This window comes from Coffea eugenioides, chromosome 3 (genome assembly GCF_003713205.1).
Source record: "Coffea eugenioides isolate CCC68of chromosome 3, Ceug_1.0, whole genome shotgun sequence".
NCBI lineage: Eukaryota > Viridiplantae > Streptophyta > Magnoliopsida > Gentianales > Rubiaceae > Coffea > Coffea eugenioides.
In genome coordinates, this window is record NC_040037.1 from 17,395,022 (window position 1) to 17,419,226 (window position 24,205).

General features: G+C 35.7%; 1 protein-coding gene across 3 annotated transcripts in view; it reads left to right on the plus strand.

Annotated features, from left to right (window-relative positions):
- The first annotated feature begins 5,856 nt into the window (after window positions 1–5,856).
- The window catches only part of LOC113765224 (MDIS1-interacting receptor like kinase 2-like), a 65,601-nt gene continuing 47,252 nt past the window's right edge, over window positions 5,857–24,205 (plus strand). The window contains exons 1-4 of one of the 3 annotated variants that reach the window (XM_027309320.1): window positions 5,857–6,156; window positions 6,880–9,315; window positions 9,419–9,692; window positions 9,806–10,016. In XM_027309320.1, the coding sequence (XP_027165121.1) occupies window positions 5,880–6,156; window positions 6,880–9,315; window positions 9,419–9,692; window positions 9,806–9,824 (3,006 nt within the window). In that variant the 5' untranslated portion in view covers window positions 5,857–5,879 and the 3' untranslated portion in view covers window positions 9,825–10,016. Of the gene's footprint in view, window positions 6,157–6,879; window positions 9,316–9,418; window positions 9,720–9,805; window positions 10,017–24,205 lie in introns of those variants that run through there. The other 2 variants (XM_027309321.1, XM_027309322.1) reach the window with 2 other exon arrangements.

Sequence of the window (24,205 nt, forward strand, 5' to 3'; positions counted from 1 at the left end):
CATTGATTAAGTCATGATGACCGAGTCAATCATGAAACATTTGAAAGATATTGATAGAGGACAAGATGGGGAAAAAAAGAGAATTGAAGAAGGGGAAGCATTAGCAATGAACGTGATGGGTTGAGTGAGACAGGGATGTGGAACAGAAATTGGACTTACAAGACTAGTTAGGGCAAAGTTTGACTTTAAATATATTGTCAGGTGATAAAAATTAAATTACATGATATTCGAATTGAATTTTGCTCGGTAATGATCCACTTGAAAAGAAATAATACTTCAATAAAGGCTAAAAAATGAAGTAAATTACTTGATAATCGAATTAAGATTGGCTTGGCAAAAGCTAATTTGAACTTGATTTCGCTAACTGACAGGTGCCGAACCTGTGCAATAATAAATACCTACTCGAGAAAAATACAGATTTTGTATATAGCGGTGAGTAGGGTCGAATTCACAGGGACTGGGGATAATTCGTTTCTTCTAGAGTCCAAAGTATGGGGGGTTTTTGGATTAAATACTAACTAAATAAATTAACTGCAGGAAATAATTGATTAAGAGAAATAATTAAGAGAAAACTCTAGCCAAGGGTACACTTCAGAAATGGTTCATGCACTGATCATTGATGCAGAAATAATTCCAACATTTAGTAATAGATTAGTTATAGTTGTCATGCACGCGATAAACAACCAACCCTTCCTTAATTTCTCGATAACTAAGGTACGACCGTTAGCTATTTCTCTAACCCAAAAATAACCCTAGGTACGACCGTAGGATTTAATTTCTAGATTGCATTAATAATTAGAAAGGCCCAATCCTAACCAACAAACACGCTACGAGGGTTTGTTTAAGCTGCTACTAAGATAGAGATAACGAACAATTACGGATTCAATTACCTCTATTTAGCAAAATAGCCTATATGAATAATTAATTATTGCGCACTAATCAATCATACATAAGGACTATAACAATTAAAAACAGGAAACACATAAATACCAATAAATGAGGAAGCGATTAAAATAATTTCGATCTCACAGTAATTGTTGAACCAAGTCTTCATTTGTCCCCTTGACTAGAATTAAGAGGTTAGTCCTCCATTAATGGAGAACAACCATGCGAAAGAGCTAAGAGAAGAAAACTAAAAACTATGCTAAAAGCCTAAACTAAAACTATTGATTGATTGATAAGAGTTCTTAGTACGTTTGTCTCCCTTTTAAAGCCAACAATGACTAAAGCTTCTTATCCCTGTGGTCCCCTGCTGAAATTGAGAATCAAACCAAAAGTGGGGCTCTACTGAATTCCTTGCTTTTAGTTTCCTATTGCCCGTAGGACTCCAATCTCCTAATCAGCAAAGGAAATGCAATCTCTTTGTAGCACCATGTGGGCCCGGTTGTTTGAAATCCCAATTATCTCCAAAAAGTCCCTCATTTTTGTAGTTTTCTGTTTCACTTCCTGAAATTGAGTCCAATACCAAATATAAGTAAATATTAATAATTAAAACAATATTTGGCAAGGATAAAGGGGAAAATTAACAATAAAATAATCAACAATTAACACCCTATCACTAACTAGTCAAACCAAACTTAAATGGCATTTTGTGTTCTGTAAATGTCAAATACAACTTGAACTTGGCTCTATTAGCATACAAGTGAAATTTACGTGTGAAAATATTTAATCTACTTGAACTCGATTTGAGTTTAGTTAGATAAAAACCTATCTAAATTTGGCTTTACAAGTAAACAAACTAATGTTGAGCACAGTTTCAAATTAATTAAAATTAATAAAATAAGTTTGAATATTAAATTTGAATTGTCAAACTCAACTCGAACTTAACTCTATTAAAATAAAAATATAATTTACATAGAAAAAAGTTTAACCTGCGTAAATTCGACTTGATTTTGAATCGATAAAAGTTCATTTAAGTTCGGCTCTATAAGCCAATATTAAGCACAATTTCAAATTCGTTAAAAATAATAAAACAAAATTGAACATTAGATGTTCATTTGATTAAATCCGTTTACCCTCTATATTCAATATCAAGATGGGATAGAGTCAGGGCAATGCAGCTTTATACCTTAAAGACTGGGATAGGTCGGTTATCTTGACTTAGAAGTCCTTTGTACCTTTGCCAATTGGGCACAACCTCAAATTTGATTGAAAACAAGCACGACTGCTGTATCCCAAAGTAATTTTTAGTTGAACCTTATTAAAAAACTAATAGAAAAAAGCACGTGCGTTGCACTTGTATTTAAAGAATAGAATTAATTCAAGGTATAATTTATAGAAGGTCAATTATAAAACCAATACTATGATTGCCAAATTTTTAAACCTGAAGGTGCAATTGCAAAGATGAATAGAAGATAGATTGATTTGCTTGAGTAAATTTAGGGAATCATGTTTTTTTTTTTGTTATTGTATGTACACTAACTTCTTATACTATTATACTTTCGAGAAGTTGACTTGGATCCATGTCATATTTAAGTAGACATTTCCTCCATTGCGTTTCTCTGGTTCAGCAATATAGGTGCAGGAGATATTTCATTCTTTTAATGATTCCACTAATTTTATTTCATTCTTTGACTTATAATAAATGCATATTTTTTTCTCTCTCCATTTTCTTAACAACCAAGCAATGCAAAGAATTTCGTATTTCAGATCTGTGTTAACTTTGTGAATGTATTGCTTCCATTATACATTAAACTATTTTATATGTTTTCTTCTTAAAATTTGAACTTAAAACTTTCGCATTTCGTGGGCAACAGGCCCTTCCAATATGTTGCAAGTTTAGCTTGTTTCTTTAGGTACTTAAAAAATAAGGTTAGCACCTAAAGAAACAAGAAAACGAGAAAGGAAAATGTTAGCGAATGTCTTTAACAATTAACATAACAATCATGTCTACCTAGTCTAGAATGTTGTGCATATAAAAAAGAACTCTTGCAGATAAACATATATGTGTAAAATCCTAATTAGGAGGTGTAAGTGAGTGTTATTACATGAAAATTTTCTTCTTCAATCATTATGACACGCGGCTAAATTTAGTTCTTTGTGGGGTTCGGTTATGAGCAATCTAATTTTAGTGTTATTACATGAAATTTTGTCTCCAATCTATATGACACATGGGTAAATTTGGTTCTTTGTGGGGTTTGGTTATGAGCAATCTAACCAATGCCCTTTGAGATGTTGACCACCATAAAAGATTTAAATTTTTGTGAGATAAAAGATCAAAAGTTAAAATCTTATCTGTCATCATTTTGCCACTAACATGTGACTTTATCAAATTCATATGGGTGTCCTCTTCGGTTCCCCATGACTCAGTTGGACCACCCCTAAAATAAGCTAGAGTAGAAGTAGAGTAGATATAAAAAAAGGGGGGGGGGGGGGGCTATGAGCAATCTAATTTAGTGTTGCATGTATTGCATGTGTCCATTTTAATAGTAGTGTCCGTACCTCTCTTCAAAAAAGGTATACAACTAATTTTGAATGGTGAAATCTAATGTATGTCTTTTCGAATTGCTTTACAATTGGCTACTCCCATAACTTTTAATCCTGAAACATTAATTTTAAAATTTTAAAATTGAGAAAGCCATGATCCCTTTGATGCAATAGAGCTATTATGATCTTAAATTTATGGAAACACTGGGCCGATCAATATATGGTATCTTCTGGTCTTCTGGTCTCCAACATATGCGCATTAACTTTCATGGAATAGGGATAGGGACGTCATCTAAATCAGTTGAAATGAACACAGGGTTAAATCTCCTGGCATTAACTTTCCCCTTTGTTTCCCCGAATTTGGAAAACCACAATAAACAATATTTGTAATAAAGGTATGAATTTAGCATTAAACCTTATGCATGCCCTCTAATAATCAACAAAAGAGAGGTCCCTATGCACCCGTCATACATTTTGTCTCTGGGAACCGAGGAGAAAGGAGGCTCGGCCGGAAGAGAGGTGCGCCATGTGAGAAGCGTAGAGGTCAATTTCTTTCAAATATGAGAAAATGTCTCCATTTAATTGATGATCATAAAAAAAATCAGAAAATGTTACAAAATTTATATTAACTACATTCAATATAAGTTCAAGACACATGAGACATCCAACCATATTTCATTTGATCCATTTGAATTTGAATTTCATATGGTAGTATTGTACTAAATGTCACCCTTCTATACCTCTTGGCAAATGAATGGATACATTCCTAAGTACAAGTTTTCGCACATTTTCCTTAAACATATGCCTTTCATTTTTCCCACCCTACACAATCCTAAAGTTCTTATACTTTTGTAATAAAAACCCTGATTTATTTGAAAAGCCTTATTTTGTTGTTTGACTTTGTAATCTAATTCTTTAAGGAATATGTTACAAAGAGACAATAGCATGTTACAAAAAAAAAAAAATAATAATAATAGACATGGAAAAGCTAATTAATCTTTCCGAGAAAACCACTCATTATTGAATTCAACTTTTTGTGTGGTTCTATGGATTGAAGCTAGTCCGCTTGTTCAACCTATAACGTGAAAATTAATATAACAAGAAACCTGTTAAAGAAGAAAAACAAAGTATAAACAATCAAAATAATTGAAGGGTAGCAAATTAACCTTTCAAAGAAGAACACCCAACTCGTGATTATCCTTCTTTCTTCCATGTGGATATTTAAAAACGAATCCCTTCAACTTGTTGTTTTGCATAGTTAGAGACATAGCATCCTACTGCCAATACAGGCCTCAGAGTCTAACATAGTTAGAGACACAGCATCCTACTGCCCAGTGGATAGTATTAATATTTCAAGAGGAAATTACTGAATTGTCCATATTAACTAATAGTATTGTTTTAGGGCATTACTAAATGGATGATAATATATTGCCCATTGTGTTAGTATAGTATTTTATCCAATGATTTTAATTTGCATGATTAGTGTTTGTATATGAATAAAACATGACGGAATAAAGTTCAAATTGTAGTCAAATTGTAAACATGAATATGTAGGCAAATTGTCTTAAGGGCATATTAGGCAAATCAAAAAATAAGAACTTTTTGTGTTCTAAGGCACTTTTATATATAATAATATAATATAGATAGTATAGATATAGATTATTGTTAACTTTTTGATGCTGTTGCGCGTCCTTGGGTTTATATAATAACTTATTGATGTGTATATATATATATATATATGTATGTATGTGTGTGTATATATATGTTGCTTTTATTTTGATCAATAGATCAATGTGGATAAAAATCAAATATATGTTTTTGATAGAAAAACCATGTAATACTAAAGAATTGAGGAGTTAATATAAAGAGTGGACCGTACAAAATGTGGTGGAGAATCCCCACAGATGATAGAATCATCAATTGAACTAGCATGCTTTACCATCTCAAGGTTTTATTGACCTGAAGGCAGACAATACTTGATACGGATACAAACTAAATTCTATTTCGGAAATACTGCTTATAGAATTGGCAAAAAATTAGCTTTCGGCAATTCCTGACCTCCCTTGCATTTTTGGAAAATATACTGTCAAGCAACTTTGCATAATCCATGTCAAGGAAATATAAAAGTGTTCATCGTCATTAAGGAAGCAGGTGAAAAGTGTTCCTTCTCCAAGAGGCACTCGAGTCATCTTTTTCTGTAGATTCAGTAGGAAAAATTAGCGGTAGAAGATAAAAATGGTCAATCTCATGGAAGCTTTCATTGCTTTAAATTTCTTGGCCCATTGGAATAGACATCATACGTGTTTCAATCTCAAAATTAAATGAAAACAAAGAAAGTGGGGCAGAGCAAGAAGACCTCTGAAGTCTTCCATGTACAAATAGGATAAATGCTAGCTTTATTTGTGGTGCAGAGTAACAACGTCTGCCAACTTCAGTTGAACTTGAAAGCAATCATGGGTTCCTTCAAAATAATCTCCATATTCGTTCTGGTAGTCCTACTTTTCCCATCTTTTCACCCCAAATGCGGAGCTTCAGCTTCTGCTGAAGAGGGTGCTGCTCTTTTGAAATGGAAAGCCAGTTTTCGGAACCAGAACAACAGCTTCCTAACCTCATGGAACCTTCAATTCATCAACGCCAAAAAGTCGTCTATCCTTCCTTGCACTTGGGCTGGTATTTCCTGCATTGACGGAAGAGTCAACAGATTGAACCTTTCAGATTGGAGCATTGAAGGTAGCCTCTATGATTTCCCATTCTCATCCCTCCCAAATCTTGAATATCTTGATCTCCGCTTTAACCAGATCTTTGGCAGTATACCAAAACAAATAGGTAACCTGTCGAAACTCATTTATCTTGATTTCTGGGCTAATGAGCTGTCAGGCAAAATCCCGCCTGAAATTTGCAACTTGAGAAACTTGACTCATTTAGGTTTTGGAAGAAATCAACTTTCAGGTCCCATTCCCATGGCAATGGGGAATCTGATCTCACTTCAGTTTCTTTCCTTGTGTCAAAATAATCTTACAGGTGCAATTCCAAAGTCACTAGGCAATTTAACCAATTTGATTATGCTATATCTCTATGAAAATCAACTTTCAAGTTCAATTTTCAAAGAAGTGGGTGATCTGAAATTCCTTACCGATATGGAATTATCTGACAATCAACTTAATGGTTCAATTCCTGTTTCAATTGGAAACTTGAGTAAATTGGAAACACTGTATCTCTTTAACAATCAATTTTCTGATTCAATTCCGGTCACTTTTGGTAATCTCAATAGGCTGGTAAATCTAAGCCTTTACCAAAATCACCTATCTGGTCCCATTCCTCCAGTGATAGGGAATTTGAGCTCACTTCAATTTCTTTACTTGTATCAAAATAATCTCACTGGTGCAATCCCAAATTCACTATATAACTTGACCAATGTGATTGGACTAGATCTCTCTTACAATCAACTTTCAGGTTCAATCCCTGCTTCAATTGGTAACTTGAGTGACTTGGAACTTTTGGCTCTCCATGAGAATCAATTTTCTAGTACCATTCCGCCCACTTTTGGTAACCTCAATAGGCTGGTGGATCTAAAGCTTTTCCGTAATCACCTCTCTGGTCCAATTCCTAGTGCTATGGGGAATCTGATCTCACTTCAGCTTCTTTCCTTGGGCGACAATAATCTTATCAGTGCGATCCCAAATTCATTAGGAAATTTGACCAATTTAATTGAACTGTATCTCCAAAACAATCAATTTTCTGGTTCAATTCCGGTCACTTTTGGTAATCTCAATAGGTTGGTGAATCTAAGCCTTGACCAAAATCACCTATCTGGTCACATTCCTCCAGTGATAGGGAATTTGAGCTCACTTCAGTTTCTTTACCTATATCAAAATAATCTCACTGGTGCAATCCCAAAGTCACTAGGTAATTTGACCAATTTGATTGGACTAGATCTCTCTTACAATCAACTTTCAGGTTCAATCCCTGCTTCAATTGGTAACTTGAGTAACTTTGGAGTACTGTATCTCTACAACAATCAATTTTCTGGTTCAATTCCAGCTACTTTTGGTAACCTCAATAGGCTGGTGAAACTAGATCTCGCTTTCAATCAACTTTCGGGTTCAATTCCTGTTTCAATTGGAAACTTGAGTGACTTAGAAATTTTGGCTCTGGCAGAAAATCAATTTTCTGGTACCATTCCACAAGCGCTTGGAAACCTGAATAAGTTGGTTGCTTTGAGATTGTTTAGAAATCAGTTCTCTGGTCCATTGCCAGAACTATTATGTCAAAGTGGAATTCTCCAAAACATTTCTGTATCTGAGAACATGCTTACTGGTCCAATCCCTAAAAGCTTGCAAAACTGCTCAAGCTTAGTTAGGGCCCGTTTCAACGGTAACCGTTTCCAAGGAAACTTATCAGAAATGTTTGGAATCTATCCATCCCTGGATTTCATAGATCTCAGCAATAACAAATTCTATGGGAAACTCTCCAGCAACTGGGGTAAATGCAAAATGCTGAAAACCTTTATAGTTGCAAAAAATAACATCACTGGTGGTATACCTCCAGAAATTGGAAATTTGGCTCAACTACATACACTTAATCTTTCTTCGAATTATTTATCAGGGGAGATACCGAGGGAAGTTGTGAAGTTAACTTCCATGCTTACACTAGATTTACATGACAACCAGCTTACTGGTGGTATACCTCAAGACTTGGGAGTGTTAATGGAATTTCTAGACCTGTCCACAAATTCCTTGAATGGAACCTTACCAGAACTTCTGGGCGATTTGAAACACTTGTTTCACATGAACTTGAGCAATAATGTTTTAGGTCAAAAGATTCCATCACAGATTGGGAAGTTAACCCAACTTTGTGATCTAGATTTGAGTCAAAATCTCTTCACAGGAGAGATACCATTTGAGTTTCAAAATCTGCAGAGTTTGGGGACATTGGATCTCTCCCAGAATAACCTCTCTGGTATGATCCCAAAGGCTTTGGCAGAATTGCCAGGTTTATTGCACATTAATCTTTCCTTTAATAATTTGGAGGGTCCAATTCCAAGTGGTAGAGCCTTTGTGAATCTAACCTTAGAAGAAGTAAAGGGAAATAAAGGTTTGTGTGGCCATATTACAGGGTTACGAGCCTGTGAAAGTTCCCGGTTGATTAAAAAGCATGTCAAGGATAAAAGCAAGGAACTTGTTCTCATAATTGTATTGCCTCTTCTGGGATCATTCACACTTCTTGGTGCATTGTTCGGTGCTCTCAAATTGCGTGATCAGAGAAAAAGAAATTCAAGAGCTGAAGACATGGAGGTGAATAAGGGCGGTTTATTTGCCATATGTGCTTATGATGGCAAAGCATTGTATAAAGAAATCGTGAGGTCTACAGAAGAGTTCAGTGAAACATATTGCATTGGGAAAGGAGGTTGTGGAAGTGTTTACAAAGCAAAGCTTCCATCAGGCGAAGTAGTAGCTGTAAAAAGACTTCACAACATACCTAATGTGGCAAAGGATAGAAGTTTCTTGAATGAGATCAGGGCCTTGACAGAAATCAAGCATCGGAACATTGTGAAACTCTTTGGCTTCTGCTCAAATGCTCAGCATTCAATTTTGGTTTATGAGTACCTCGAAAGGGGGAGCTTGGCCAAAATCTTGAGCATAGAAGAAGCAGCTAAGGAACTAGACTGGCAAAAGAGGTTGAATATCATCAAAGGCGTCGCTCATGCTTTGTCTTACATGCATCATGATTGTTCACCACCAATTGTACACCGAGACATATCAAGCAACAACATTTTGCTTGATCCAGAATGCGAGGCTCACATTTCAGATTTTGGCACTTCCAAGTTCCTCAGAAGAGACTCGTCTAATTGGAGTTCTCTTGCAGGAACATATGGATATGTTGCACCAGGTAGTAAAGTTTTTTTTTTCTTTTCCTGTCATTAGTTTGTTAAGTAGTAAATTCAAGTATGATCACGTAACATGGAAAATCATTTTCCAACTTTCTCTTGCAGAATTTGCGTACACAATGAAAGTTAACGAGAAGTGTGATGTTTATAGCTTTGGGGTCCTGACAATGGAAGTAATCAAAGGAAAGCATCCTGGTGACTTGATTGCTAATCTATTGTCTTCAAAGCCTGAAGAGATAGACCTAAAAGACTTGTTAGACCAAAGACTTCTGTATCCCAATCAACAAATTGAAAAGAGTCTGATATCCATTCTCAAACTAGCAAGAGAATGTCTACATGTTGATCCTCAATGTAGGCCAACAATGCTCATTATTTCCAGGTTGATATCTACATGTTGATCCTCAATGCAGGCCATGTGAACTTCTTCTCCATTTGAACTTGGATGGGTGAACCGGATATGTTGAACTTGGATGATGTTTTTTATTTTTGCAGGTATCTTGCCTCCTATTAAATGCAGACTGCAGTGCCTCATTTCCCTCCCCCTTACGTAGCACTATTCTGTGTAAAAATAAACTCTCCCTAGCCAATAGAGTTTGCGGAATTGATACAAAAACTAGCATAGGGAGGAAATTGAGAGTTTGGAAATGTATGGTAATCTTATCCTGAAAGTAATAATTCTATGACATTGTCTTCAGTCTTAATAGTCTTCGATCTACATTTATTATCTCCTTGAAAATCAAAAGTTTCTTAGTTTTCTGCCACACTATGCAAACTAATAACAAGTCATTTTTAAAATTATATAGTGAAAAAGTAATAAGGATCTCCGGTGCTGTTGGCCTTAGTTTATAGTCCATACAACTGATCTTCTCAATTTAGCTTAATTAAGAAATGCAAATTGAGAGCGATTAATTCTTGAGAATTATAAAACTAAGTGTGTGTCTTCGTCTAGCACTACTAAGTGTGTGTGTGTAGAAAAATGCTGGGAGAGATTCTGCATAAAACAAGAAATACTCCTGTGGCTTGTAATGACATAGGCTAATAAAGATTTGCTGTTGTGTTCTGATTTAATTTGCAGCGGCTGCGAGCTTCTTTCTATTCCTTTTGCTTATGAAATTTATTGGAATTAGAAATTTATAAGGGGTATGCCCCGTATTTTGTTGTGTATTATTAAAATCTTATCTACCAAAAAATGTTCACAAATATATTCTTAAAAATCGAGGATTGGCTCCTGTAATTTCCTAAAAATGACCCCTGGTATTTATGTATTCGGAATTTAAGATATGATAATTTTCTTTTACCATATTTATGGAGTACATACCGCCTCAGAACCAATAGCCATTTGGGCTGCTACCATAGCGTTTAAGGCTGAGTGGGTTGGGAGATCAAAATTTCAAATATTATCTTCCACTATTTGTCAATATATGTGGCTCTCATTTTAAGTGACTGTCATTTTAATTGACTTAAATCTATACGAGTGCGTAGAGCACTCGTTTGGTTCATTGATTTTTTCATGGTCCAATTGGACCATTCTCATAATATAAGTTAAAGTGAGAGTAGGAATAGGTTTAGGATAGATTGATCCCAAAAAAAAAAAGTATCCGCCTCGGACAAATGTACAACGCGTATCCAGACATCAAGTTGTAGGATACGTATAACAGTAATATTGGGCCGGGGCAAAAGCAGAATGACCGAAATAAATCTGGGCCATCAGCGATCCACAATCGGGAAAGATAAATAGTTGTACAGATAAGCAACTACAGGTTGCTAGTTGCAGCCCAGATCTGACCCGGATTAACCCCTGCAATCATAAATATTCTTTGTGCAAGTAGGTCTGAATTAAATAATGAAGTGTGGTCCTTTTTTCTCAAAAAGGTTTACGTAACGTATTTTTCAATCCCTTTTTACTTTATATATATATTAAATTAGAATAATATATTTTTAATCAAAATTTCAAAAAATAACAATCCAAACGAGATATAAAATTTTTGACTCAGTAATTCTAATCCTGATAATCGGATTAGAATTACTGAAACATGAAACAATGAGGTAGCTCATTGTCTACATAGACATGCAAGAGAGGTAACTCATTGTCTAGCTCATTGATCGGAGTTTTTAAGTTTCCATCTTTTGTAACATTCGCTGTGTGCAGGGATATTTAAGTTTGACGAAATGAAATTTCACGATCTTATTTATTAATTACTAATTAAAATAAAATCTTGATTAAAGAAAATCTTATTGACACGCAATTTTACATTGCAAACTTGCAAATAAAAACCACGCTAAAGTGAAGTGTTATGTACACTCCTATTTTATTAATCATATTGTTACTATCATTTTAATCATATAGTTTTCATCTATTAAATTATACAATTAAATAAAGGAAAATTTGTCCAATTGGTCCCTAACATTTTCACAAAAAACTTTTTAAGTTTCTAGCATTTAAAATCAACCAGAATAATCTCTAACATTTAAATTATGAACCAATTTGGTCCTGATGCTTGTATTTGCTCATTTTTCTGGCTAAAAATAGCATGTCTCTCTCACGTGAACATAATTTAAAGGAAAAATTTGAAAAACACATTTTGCTCCCTTGGATGAACATGAGAATGTTTAGAAAGCTTACTTTAGAATTTGGGCAGCCATAGAATCTTCTCCTTGGATTTACAGGTTTCCAAGAAGTCACAATGAGGGGTTCATTTTCACAAAAACATCACTCGTTGTTTGGATCTATCGTACTCTTCAATAGGTTAGTTTCTTCTTCGCATTTTCTTGCTATTCTTCCTCAATTGCGCAGCCATCCAGTTGCAGCTGCGTTTTCCGTCTTCAAATTTGGTTTTGATGCAAGGCAATTATGGTTTAATTGGAAAAATATGAAGGAAAGATGGAAAACTCAACCAGAAAAGAAGTGTATTTTTTGATTTTGCCCTTGAAATTATACCCACGTAAGAGAGGTGCGTTATTTTTAGTTGGAGAAATGAGCAAATACGAGCATTAGGATCAAACTGACTCATAATTTTTATGTTAGAAACTATTTTGGTTGATTTTAAATGTTAGGCACTATAAAAGGTTTTTTTTAAATATTAGGGACCAATTTGACAAATTTCCCTAAAATAAATAATGAGGGTGTAAATAATAAAAAAATAAAGTGCAAATACCATTTTCTTCTCCTTGACAAATTAAAAACATGAACGAATAAATTAGAAGGCATTAGTCACTGCATGAGGTGACGGGACAAGACACATTACCGCATCCAACCAGTGGCACTCATCCCTCTCTCCCACCTTGCCAACGAATTCTCAATGCCTTGGCTGCCAGCCAGCCTGCCGCTCGGCCTAGCTTCCCCAGGCAGAATCCTCTCCTCTACCTGTCGATCCATATTTCTTTTCCTTGACCCAACATAGCACTTTCCACCGTCAATAACGTTTCAACAACATTAAAGACCCACACCCACAACATATTTTTCTTCAGCAGCAAAATAAATAAAAGTTGACGAAATGAATCGTGTAGATGATGATACCAAAGAAACTGTTACGTTCAGAGCCGTCAGCAGAGACGAGGAGGGGCGAAAGCGTGCGGAGAAAGTGGAAGTAGACGGTCACAACGTGGACACGCTTAAGTACATAGAAAAGAAACTGATTGACAAGGGCGTGCGGAGACAAGACCGTCGTCCTATTGATGGGATTCCGTTAGGCCGTCAGCATAAGTCCGGTCACGGGGGAAAGCATACTTGGGAGGGTCCCAGGGACACTGTGGAGAATGAACTGGGTGCAGCTCCTCCTGCCATAGATGAAAACGATCCAAACTATGTGGATGAAGAGGCGGAGGACAAAATACTGGGGGGGGGGGTGGGAGGTTAGTGGGGTCGCCGGATTGGTGGTCGGAGAGTTGGAGCTCCCTAAACTTGCTAAAGAAGGTGTGGCCAGGATTGATGTTGATCCTCAATTGCAGACCAAAATTTAGTTTTTTTTGTTTGTTTTTTCAATTGGAATGATTTTATTTTGTAACTGGGGAGGTTTAGTTTGTAGGCATGCAAACTTTATGCTTTTCTTTTTATTTTTACTTTCTGGGTAGCTTAAGCTCAGTGCTTTTCTGCCTTTCTTTAGCAGCCCTGCTGTCTAGGTAGCAGTAACATTTTTTGTGGCCGCTTTTTAGTTTTTTTTTTCACCCCTAGTAAAATCAGCCCTTCTGAGTTCATTTCCGAATAAGCACCAGTATTAGTGTGCAACTGTAATTGAATGCTTGATGGAATAAAGAAACATCTTTCCTGTTGAATTTTAGTGTTTCCAATAAAATTGGGAGCAAATTATCTAGTAGTCATTAAACCTTTGAATAGTTGAGTTTGGGTAATTCAAATATTAATAGTATATTTTTAACCACTGAATTATTAAAATTATAAATTTTGAGTCATTTTGTATGATGTCATTGTTAATTCTGTTAGATTTAACTATTAATAATAATGTGCTTTGGGAATCGTGCATACGTTCAAATTTGGTAGAGTTAATGATGAAATCAGACGAGATGTCCTAAAATTTACAGTTTGATAGTTGAATAAGTAGAAATATAATATTATTTAAATTCACACATTCGATAGTAGAAATGTAGTATTAATCATTAAGTGATCAAAGTTTGACTGTTGAAAAAATTTAGTGACTATCGAAAAACTTTACTCTAAAATTGGAGTTTCGACACTTTTGAAGCTACGCGAATCTTCTAGCAATTTGAATTGCAACTGGCGTCGGTCATTCTCGTTCAGTAATGAGCACGGGGAGCATCATCGTCTGCGATGATTCTAGTCTGTCTAATGTTCAGTTCCCACCAGGGATGCGCGAGGGGATGTAGCTCAGATGCTAGAGCGCTCCACTATTATTGCAACCGTCAGTTATGGACCGTGATCAACCTTTTTCTCCCGCCATCACAAACAGTACAAGTCTCCTGATTTCCCAAAATGAGTGAAAGTAGAGGAACAATTCCTTTTTCCCAACCAAAAATCTTTTTACAACTTACAAGAGTACCTGTAAGTGGGGGCAAAAAGGGTTTGTATATAAATACTCTTATTAGTTGCATATTTTTTTTTAGAGTAAATTTTATATACACTGACAGTATTTATATTATCACCGTTGGATTCATTACACATGTGCAAAAGTTGAAAAAAGATATAACTTCTTTCTTTTTCGCCTTTTTAAAAAAAAATCTCTTTTTTATTGTTTGCCAAAAATTTCATAACTTCTTCTTTTCCTTTTTCTCAATAAAAAAGAAACTTCTAATAACTTCCATTGGTTTTAATAGAACAACTTAATTTTTCCCCCCAAATAGTCATTATAATGTGAGAAGTTTTTACGAAAGTTTAAGCTGGAGTTTTGCAGTACTGGTGGCCTCTTTGGGTACGTAGATATTGTTAGGATCCAAGCGCGGAACAAACAACTATTGAGATATCAAGTGCACAACAATTTAATGAGGAACAAGCCACAAGCATGAAAAAATAAACGACACACAATATTTAACGTGGTTCGGCTCCACCATTGAGCCTACATCCACGGAGAGAAACCTGTTCTTTATTATGAGAGGAAAACCCTATACAAGAATACAACTTGAACCCAAGCCCAACCCTTGTATGACATCTCTCATCTCCCAAGAACCCTCTCTCACACCCCATGTATAAGGCTACATGATGCCCCTTGTGTCTCCTTGTGTGTGTCCTGTGTCTCTTGTGTAGTATGCCAATTCACCTATTTATAGGAAACATTACTGCCAAAAAAACCAAATAACAATTTGGAAACCAATACTATTTCCTAAACTCATATGGAAATAGCATCTAATTCCTATTAAATAGGGCTTTATTTGACTACTTCTTCACGTAACTAAAACCAATTAGGAATCTAGTTACTTTCACACAAAACAGGAAATCTACCTAAAAGAAATTAAGCCAATTTCCTAACAAATCTCCACCTTGGCGAAAATTTCTTTTAGCAACCATTTGCCTTCAACTACCAAATAATATGGTACCAAACTACACACCCGAATCAATACAGCCCTGACACCAAATTGATTCAATCGACAAATGAACATGTGTAGTTGCCCCGAGTCCAACCTCCAGTTGACTCGTGAGAAGGTGCCTCAATTCACCATCTCCCTTTGCAGGATTTCTTCTCACCACCACTTGTAATTTGGGATCCCCTTCTGTGAGCTCTAACCCTAACCATTGAGGCAACCAAGTGGTAAAATCACCATACTTCTTCCCATCCTCAGGACTGTCTCGCCACGTGTGATTTCCAAGACTCCACCTAAAACGAAAAACTCATACCTATCAGAGTCTCCTGGCGCATAGAAATTAGATCTCCTTGTTTCTTTGGGACACGTGCCACACCACCCAAAAAACATAACCAAAATCTAAAATCCACCGGGATGAAGTATCAACCGTTGGAGGTGTGAGAAAGCCTCCAACGATTCACGTCCAAAATCAACATTGAACTCCACCTTTTCCTTGACCCTTGAATCACATGCTTAGATTCACCATCAAGCATCTCCATGCTTTTCGACTTTTCATCCTTCACCATCAATACTTTTGTTAAACCATTGAAACAAGGATACCACCCATTAAATTGTTCAATTAGTAACAGCTACCAATCCACTTGATCTCAATAATTAACTAGGATCCAACCATGAACCTTGCTCTATTGCCCAGTCTCGCAACCAGGCTCTGATACCACTTGTTAGGATCCAAGCGCGGAACAAACAACTATTGAGATATCAAGTGCACAACAATTTAATGAGGAACAAACCACAAGCATGAAAAAATAAACGACACACAATATTTAACGTGGTTCGGCTCCACCATTGAGCCTACATCCACGGAGAGAAACCTGTTCTTTATTATGAGAGGAAAACCCTATACAAGAATACAACTTAAACCCAAGCCCAACCCTTGTATGACATCTCTCATCTCCCAAGAACCCTCTCTCACACCCCATGTATAAGGCTACATGATGCCCCTTGTGTCTCCTTGTGTGTGTCCTGTGTCTCTTGTGTAGTATGCCAATTCACCTATTTATAGGAAACATTACTGCCAAAAAAACCAAATAACAATTTGGAAACCAATACTATTTCCTAAACTCATATGGAAATAGCATCTAATTCCTGTTAAATAGGGCTTTATTTGACTACTTCTTCAAGTAACTAAAACCAATTAGGAATCTAGTTACTTTCACACAAAACAGGAAATCTACCTAAAAGAAATTAAGCCAATTTCCTAACAGATATTTGCCTGTATCGTTGACCAAATTGACAGACTTTTGTAGCTTTACCGCGAGGTCTTTGTACTATTATCATTCTAAAATGGAGTACGACGTGGGTCAATTCATTTGGTCCAACTGTATTCAGAATGAACACAAGGTTAGTTTTGTTTTCCCATCATTTTACTCATATTTCCCCATCATGGACTTCTTTTCTTCTTGTTTTGGCAAAGCAACAAGAAACCATATGAAGTAATAATAAGTATGAATCCATTGATGCCAGAACTAGAAAAAGATGTTTGACCTTTGAAGTACTTGGAACACATCCTACTTCCGAGTTGTGAAGCATTTGATGAGACATGTTTCTTTAACAATGGCAACAATGGCTATCTTCGAACTGCTTTTTGTTATTCCCATTGTTTGCTTTGTACAGTATCAACGGATGTTGACTAACTCAATAGTTTGCCCGTCTGTAACAAGAAAAGAGGAGTTAGCTGCTGCTACCCAGTTTCACTTGCCATCACTCTCCCAAACTCGGACCATTGCGTTGAAAGCTGTTACTCTTGACATTCAACATGTAAAACCCACGTACGTACGGTTATGAATAAGATGTTTATCAATTGCTGTGTTCCTCTTTATTACTGATTGTTTTACAAATAACATTACTTTCAATGATTATCGATGTGAATAATGTGCAAATAAATTGATTTATGTATATATGTATATGTAAAGTTATGATTGTGTGGTCCAACAGATGGATAGATACTACCTACTGAGCGATTTTGTCGCTCCACCCAATTTTTACCATTTTTGCAGATTTTGAAGTGTATGAGTTGGTTTACATAGAAGACTCTGAGGATGATTTATATTAGTTCTGAGTGACTAGAGATTAGCAGCCTAGATGCTTCTAGTTGTTAGTTTATTTACTTTCTTTTCGCTGTTTTAACTAGATAATAAATGTACGAATTTATTGAATATTCGTAGACTATCTTTCATTTAAAATTTGTACTGCACTTTCTTTAGTTATACTATTTAGTACTTTTTAAATTTAGTCTAGTTTGATGTTGCCTTGTATTCTTAAGCGGGACTGATAGGTGCCGAGCCTGTGCAATAATAATAATAAAACCTAACTATCACCAAAAGCAGTCAATAATCAATTATAGTATTGGAGCAGGGACCCTAGGTGTACAATGGGTTACTTGATTCGCCCTATTTCCGAAGAGTTTGCTTAATCCGATATACCAGAATTAATTATCTGACTAAATTCACTAACTAGTAGACAGTGGCAAGCAGGGTTGTCCCCTCAGGGATTAGGGAGAAATTTGTTTCCTTTCGAGTCAAGATAAATGGGGGTTTTAGGATTAAATGCTAATGAACTAAATAAAACAAATGCGAAAAATAATCAATTGACAGAAATAAATTGGAAAAACTCTAGCCAAGGGTACACTTCAGAAAATGGTTCATGCACTGATCATCGATTCACAGATAATTCCAACATTTATTAGTAGATTGGTTATAGCTGTCATATATGCGATAAACAACCAGCTTTTCCTTATTTATTCGATAGTCAAGGTACGACCGTTAATTATTTCTCTAACCCGGAAACAACCCTAGGTACGACCGTAGAATTTAATTTCTGGTTTGCATTAAAATTTAGAAAAGTCCAATCCTAACTAACAAACACGCTACGAGGGTTTATTTAAACTAGATCGTATGTTTTCTTGATACAAACCCAATTATGCTAGCGGAACAGAGGTAATCGAACAATTACGGATCCAACTACCCCTAATTAGCAAAATAGCTGCGTGAACAATTAAATATTACGCACTATTCAATCGTACACAAAAACTATAACAGTTAAGAGTAGAAAACATATAAATACCAATAAATGAAGGAAACAGTTAAAATAATTTAGATCTCATAGTGATTGTCGAACCAAATCTTCAATTGCCCCCTTGACTAGAATTAGGGAATTAGTTCTCTATGAGCCACGCATAGGGAATTTGGGAAAAGTTGTCAATTTTTGCCCTTTCAATTTCAGTCAACCGAGGAAGAAAAGAACAAAAAATTTTTGTTGTTGCTTTCAAATTGTCTTCAAAGCAAAGCACACGAGAGAGTCTGATGCTCTCTTCAATTTCGATCAAACAAAAGTAAAAGGAATTCCAACAGTCAACAATGGCAACCACAATCGTTTGTTCTCTCCCCAAAAGTAAAGAAGTCAAAGAGACAAGTAAAAAAACAATACAATCCGCCTTCTCCGTTGGTAGTCACCACAAAGGAGAAGGAAATCCTCTATAATTCGATCAGGCCCACCAAAGGAAAGAAGTGTTATACTAATCCTACTTAACCACTGGGTCAATGGCGCAGTGGTCGCCAGGGAGGGACTTAAATCCCTCCTTAGGCTGTAGATGAGCGTTCAAATCTCACCTGCAGCAAAAAAAATTTAAGAGTTGTGTCATAGCACTCCATTGGTCTAGTCGGATCTGTATACCCACTAACTCCTACAACAGCCTCCTTAGGCTCCCCTTTCCCCCTAGAGTAGGTTATACAAATATATCGTTGCCAATAAAAAAAATATATCTAGTCCTACTTTTCTCCTCTAAAATTGGTATCCGAATACCAAACTTCCTAAATAATAGGAATTCTATTACAAATTACTTTTTTCGGCTTTGAAGTGGCCGCACCGATTTCCAAATTTGTCTAGCCACTTTACTCAATTTTTGGAACCTTCCACATGTGCAAATCATCCCGAGAATCTGCCCTCGAGAGCTGGAGTTAGGCGTGGGCACGTCTACTATCAGAGAGTCTGCTAGAATGATAATTTTTAGCATTTTTTTCTTCATCACTTCCTGCAATTAATCCCAAACACAAAATCTGAGTAGAATTCACCCAACTAGTGCATATTCCGTCAAACAATTATGCAATAATATCAAAATATCCCACTAAAATATACCCTATCAGGGACTTAAGGATGCATCGGATGCCATGTGACTGGCGTGTGCGGGCTCGGGGCATGACACTACAAGTCCATGATTTTAAACAAAATAAAACCTTTTAGAAGTTGAAATAGTTCCACATTTCGACAACATTAACGGTTCTATTACTACTAGAAAACTGTAATAAGTATCACCCGACAAGAAACTCAAGAGCTTCATATAATTAACTAGAGAGATATCTTTATGTACATCAGTTCGTATTTTCATGTGTATATATAACAAATTATAACAGTTGGGAGGTCGTAGTTGTGGTAGGTTACTTATGATTAATGCGTTTTAACAAGAACTACTCAACTTTTAATTACATCATTTATTTATCTTTTCCCTTTCTGATGAATTAATTTGTCTTCATTCAAAGTTTCGAACACACAAAAGATGATTTAATTTGATTAGACAGACATTGTTGCGATCATTTATTTGATTTGCCAAAAATAAACAGTTTTCCGTAATATCCAGCATTTCTCAAGTTTATGGTGTGTTAATCATCAAGCTAATAATTTTCGGTAACATGGGGGTTCCCCATGTTCGCCTGTGCACGGGTCTGTAATTCTAACATTTGTATTCGCTTTTTTCAGTTATAAAATAAATAAGGGGCTGGCGGTTTCGCCAAAAAAAAAAAGGCTAATACTCCCTCCGTTTCACTTTGATAGTCGTGTTTCTTTTTTCACACAGTTTAAGAAAAAGTAGTTAAATTTGTTGAAAAAGTAAATTTAGATTGCTATTTTCCTAAAATACTCTCACATTAAATATAGTACAACTTTATGGGAACTTGAATTGATGATAAAACAAGAATCAACTCTCATTAAATGGGGTAGGTTTATAGTGACGCAACAACTTACATTGAATAAGGGTATTTTAGGGAAATTAAATAACAAACATACATTTTTCAATTGGAAAGTGGACTACAATTTGGGACAGACGAAAAAGGAAAACAAGACTATCAAAGTAGGACGGAGGGAGTAATAGACAATCTTTTCATGATATATCACTTATTTGGCTGTGCAGACGAGGTGATTATCTCTATTCCCTTTTGCATCAGTGCCTAAAGGCGAATGATCAGGTTGTGAGCTTGACCCTCCAACCACATCAAAGTCTACTACTCCCTCCGTCCCATTCATTTAGTTATATTTGGGGAATCCAACATTTTAAGAATAGTGGTTTGATTGTGATGTTTGTACTTCTCTTTCCAATTTTACCCCCTCAAATTCAAATTTTAAATTTGAATGTATGATTAAAAAGAAGGGTTATATTGGAAAGAGAGTGTAAAAGTTGCTTTGACTTTTTTAACATGACAATTGTTTTGGGACATCCCAAAATAGAAAGTATAACCAAATGAATGGGACGGAGGGAGTATTATCTTGAATAATTTCAAGGAATAACTGCAAAAGCCTGCTTTTTTTTTAATAAAAAAAAATCTTTCTCACTTTTTCCTCTTCACTATTCAAATGGTTCAATTCGCTCCCTGAACTTTCTAATTATTTGAATGTGGTGCAATTAATCAAATCGAACCTGAAATGAAGTTCAGTTTCATCACGTGAGATGCACATGTTATCAAGAAAAGATAAATACATCCTCAATGAGATTAATTATTGGGAGTATGATGCATGTGCTGCATGCAAGTAAACAAAAAAGCACAAATAGGCCCTCAATATTCGAGAATTTTATCGACAAATAACTAGTTTCTTTGATTTCATCATGTGTATCTCACATGCTGAAATTTCATACATTTATGGTTTCTTGAATTGATTGTCGAGGGTGAGTGAGTCGTCGAAGTTATACCATAACAGAGCCAAAATGGGAAACATGTAATATCAAAAGGGGGAATTTTATGATTAACCCTAATCTCAGTGTAGAGTGTATATTCTCATGAGTAATCAAAAATCAAACCTCAAGCCGTTATTTGCTTCTAGCCCAGTTCGTGGTGGCAGATTAATTTTCATAGCCAACTCGAGAGTCCGCAAGGTGACATAGTTTGAATTGATAATGACTTGCCAACATATGTTCAAAAGTTACCAACACATTAGTAATGTTTTTCTCAAGAATATTACTAAATTTGGAGAAGAATCTTGAAAAAAAATACAAAAAAAGGAAAATATTATTTGCACTCCTATTTTTGTTAATCACGCTCCCATCGTCATGTTAATTATATAGGTTTCATTTATTAGACTATCTAATAAAACAAACAGTGAAAATGCAGATAATAAAAAATGGAGTGCAAATAATACTTTTCAGAAAAAAAAAGAATTTAAAGTATGTTTTCTGCCTTACAGCCTCAAACTAAGTGTGCTGACCAAAGACCATATTATATATATGTGATGACAGTAAAGAAAAGGTCAAGACCAGATAAAATATAGTACAATATTGAAAAGCAAGACAAGGCATTGCTATATTTACCAAATTTTCAAAATTGACAAAGTTGTTAAACACGGCAAAAAGAATAAAACTGAATCTCTGATACAATTTCTAGTTAAAATGAGTACATTTTACTGATTGATATTACCAAATAATGGTTTTGAAGCAACACACATGGAAAAGAAACAAACATATTTTTTTGTTTCTTTTTGCATTCTCCTCAGTTTGATTTTTTTTTTTTCCATGTGTGACGTTTATAGCTTTGGGGTCCTGACAATGGAAGTAATCAAAGGAAAGCATCCTGGTCACTTGATTGCCAATCTAAAGTCTTCAAAGCTTGAAGACGTAGAACTAAAAGACTTGCTAGACCAAAGACTTCTGTATCCCAATCAAGAAATTGAAAAGATTCTGATATCCATTCTCAAACTAGCAAGAGAATGTCTATGTGTTGATCCTCAATGCAGGCCTACAATGCTCTTTATTTCCAGGTTGACATCCTGATCCTATATTGATAGGATATAATTTGTTAGTAATTTTATTATTAATTTTCCCTTTTATCCCTGATAAATATTGTGTTAATTGCTGATATTTACTCATATTTGGTATCTGGACTTAATTCCAGGAATGAAGCAGAAAACTATCAAAAAGGAGGGACTTTATGAAAAATTGGAGACTTCTAAGGGCTTCAGTTCTTGGGCCCTTGAAATGGTGGAGCCAAGACAGTATCAGGACAACCTCTACGTCATATATAAGATATACTTTACAAGAAAGTCAACGAACTGAGCACTATTTGAGCCAGGCTTTTGTCCTCATGTGTGGGGACCACCTAGATAGCTTTAGTCTATCTTTCTTTTGTTTCTTAAATAGGGATAACGGAGGAAGGGAGACGTCTCTAGTTTTTTTAGTCTTTTAGTTTAGTTTTAGTTCTTCTTTCTCCTGACTGGCCTCTGACACACGCCAGGTGTTCGACAATATTCTCCAACGGGAAAAACACCTTTTATTCCTTGCTTCTTAATAGAAAACGCAATGCCTTTGCAATTTATTAATTCGTGTGGTGATTTAATTATGCGGCGTGGCTAAGTCTTCCATCTAGTCAAGGGTCAACTCGACGGCGCAGTCCCGAAAATCTGTGAGATCTAATTAGTTTTCACGTGTTCCTTTATTTATTAATATTTGCACGTTGTCTGCTTGAATTTTCATGGGATTATTTTATTAATTGGATGTCAAGGGCCCGATGTTCAATGTGATTTATTAATCTCGTGCCAATTTAGTCAATTAAATCCGTAATTGTTTGATTGATTAATATTAGTGGCAACTGGTGTGTTTACACATTAGGGGAACGTGCAATCTAATTTAAATAACCCTCGTAGCGTGTTATTGGTTAGGGCTAGGTTTTTCTAGTTATTAATGCAATTGGGAAATTAATTCCTACGGTCGTACCTAGGAGTACTTTTCTGGTTAGAGGTGATTAATGGTCGTACCTTGGTCATCTATAAATTAAGGAAAAGTTGGTCATCAGAGTTCATCGATGGCTATAACTAGCCTATTAATAAATTAAGTGAACCTCTCCTGCATCAATGATCGGATAAATGGACTGTGCCTGAGTAGTTGCACCCTTGGCTAGAATTTATTTATTCTTGATTAAATTCCTGCTATATTTGTGCTAGCTATTTATTCATTTTTAGTTAAATTGTCTAATTATTTTTAGTTTCATTCCGGTGAAATCCCCCTTTATCAATTGGACTTTAAAAGAGATAGATATCTCCAGTCCCTGAGGAGACGACCCTACTTGCCACTGTCTACTATTTAGTAATTTTTGTCAACTAATTAATTCTGGTATATCGGGTTAAGCAAATTCTTCGGGAACAGGGTGAATCAAGTAACCCATTGCACATCTAGAGTCCCTGCTCTAGTACCTAGGATTAATTATTGACTGCTTTTAGTGGTAGCTAGGTTCTATATTCATTATTATTATTGCACAGGCTGACGCCCTGTCAATTTTTGGCGCCGCTGCCGGGGACTGGCGTTATTATTTGTTTCTTTTCAAGCTCAATTTTGCTCTAATTTTCTGGTATTTTTCTAGTGTATGCCTAGGTCTTCTCGTACAGGTGAATTGGTTTTTGACCCTGAAGTAGAGAAAATCGCGCGTAGAACAAGGAAAGAAACCAGACAGCTCAGAGAGGAGCACTCCAGTGCTACATCTCAGAGACTTGAGCCCGAAGTTGAACCAGCAGATTCGTTTGGTGACACTTCAAGTGATTCGTACCAAGAGAACGTCGCCATGGCAAACACACAAACATTAAGGGAGTTGGCTG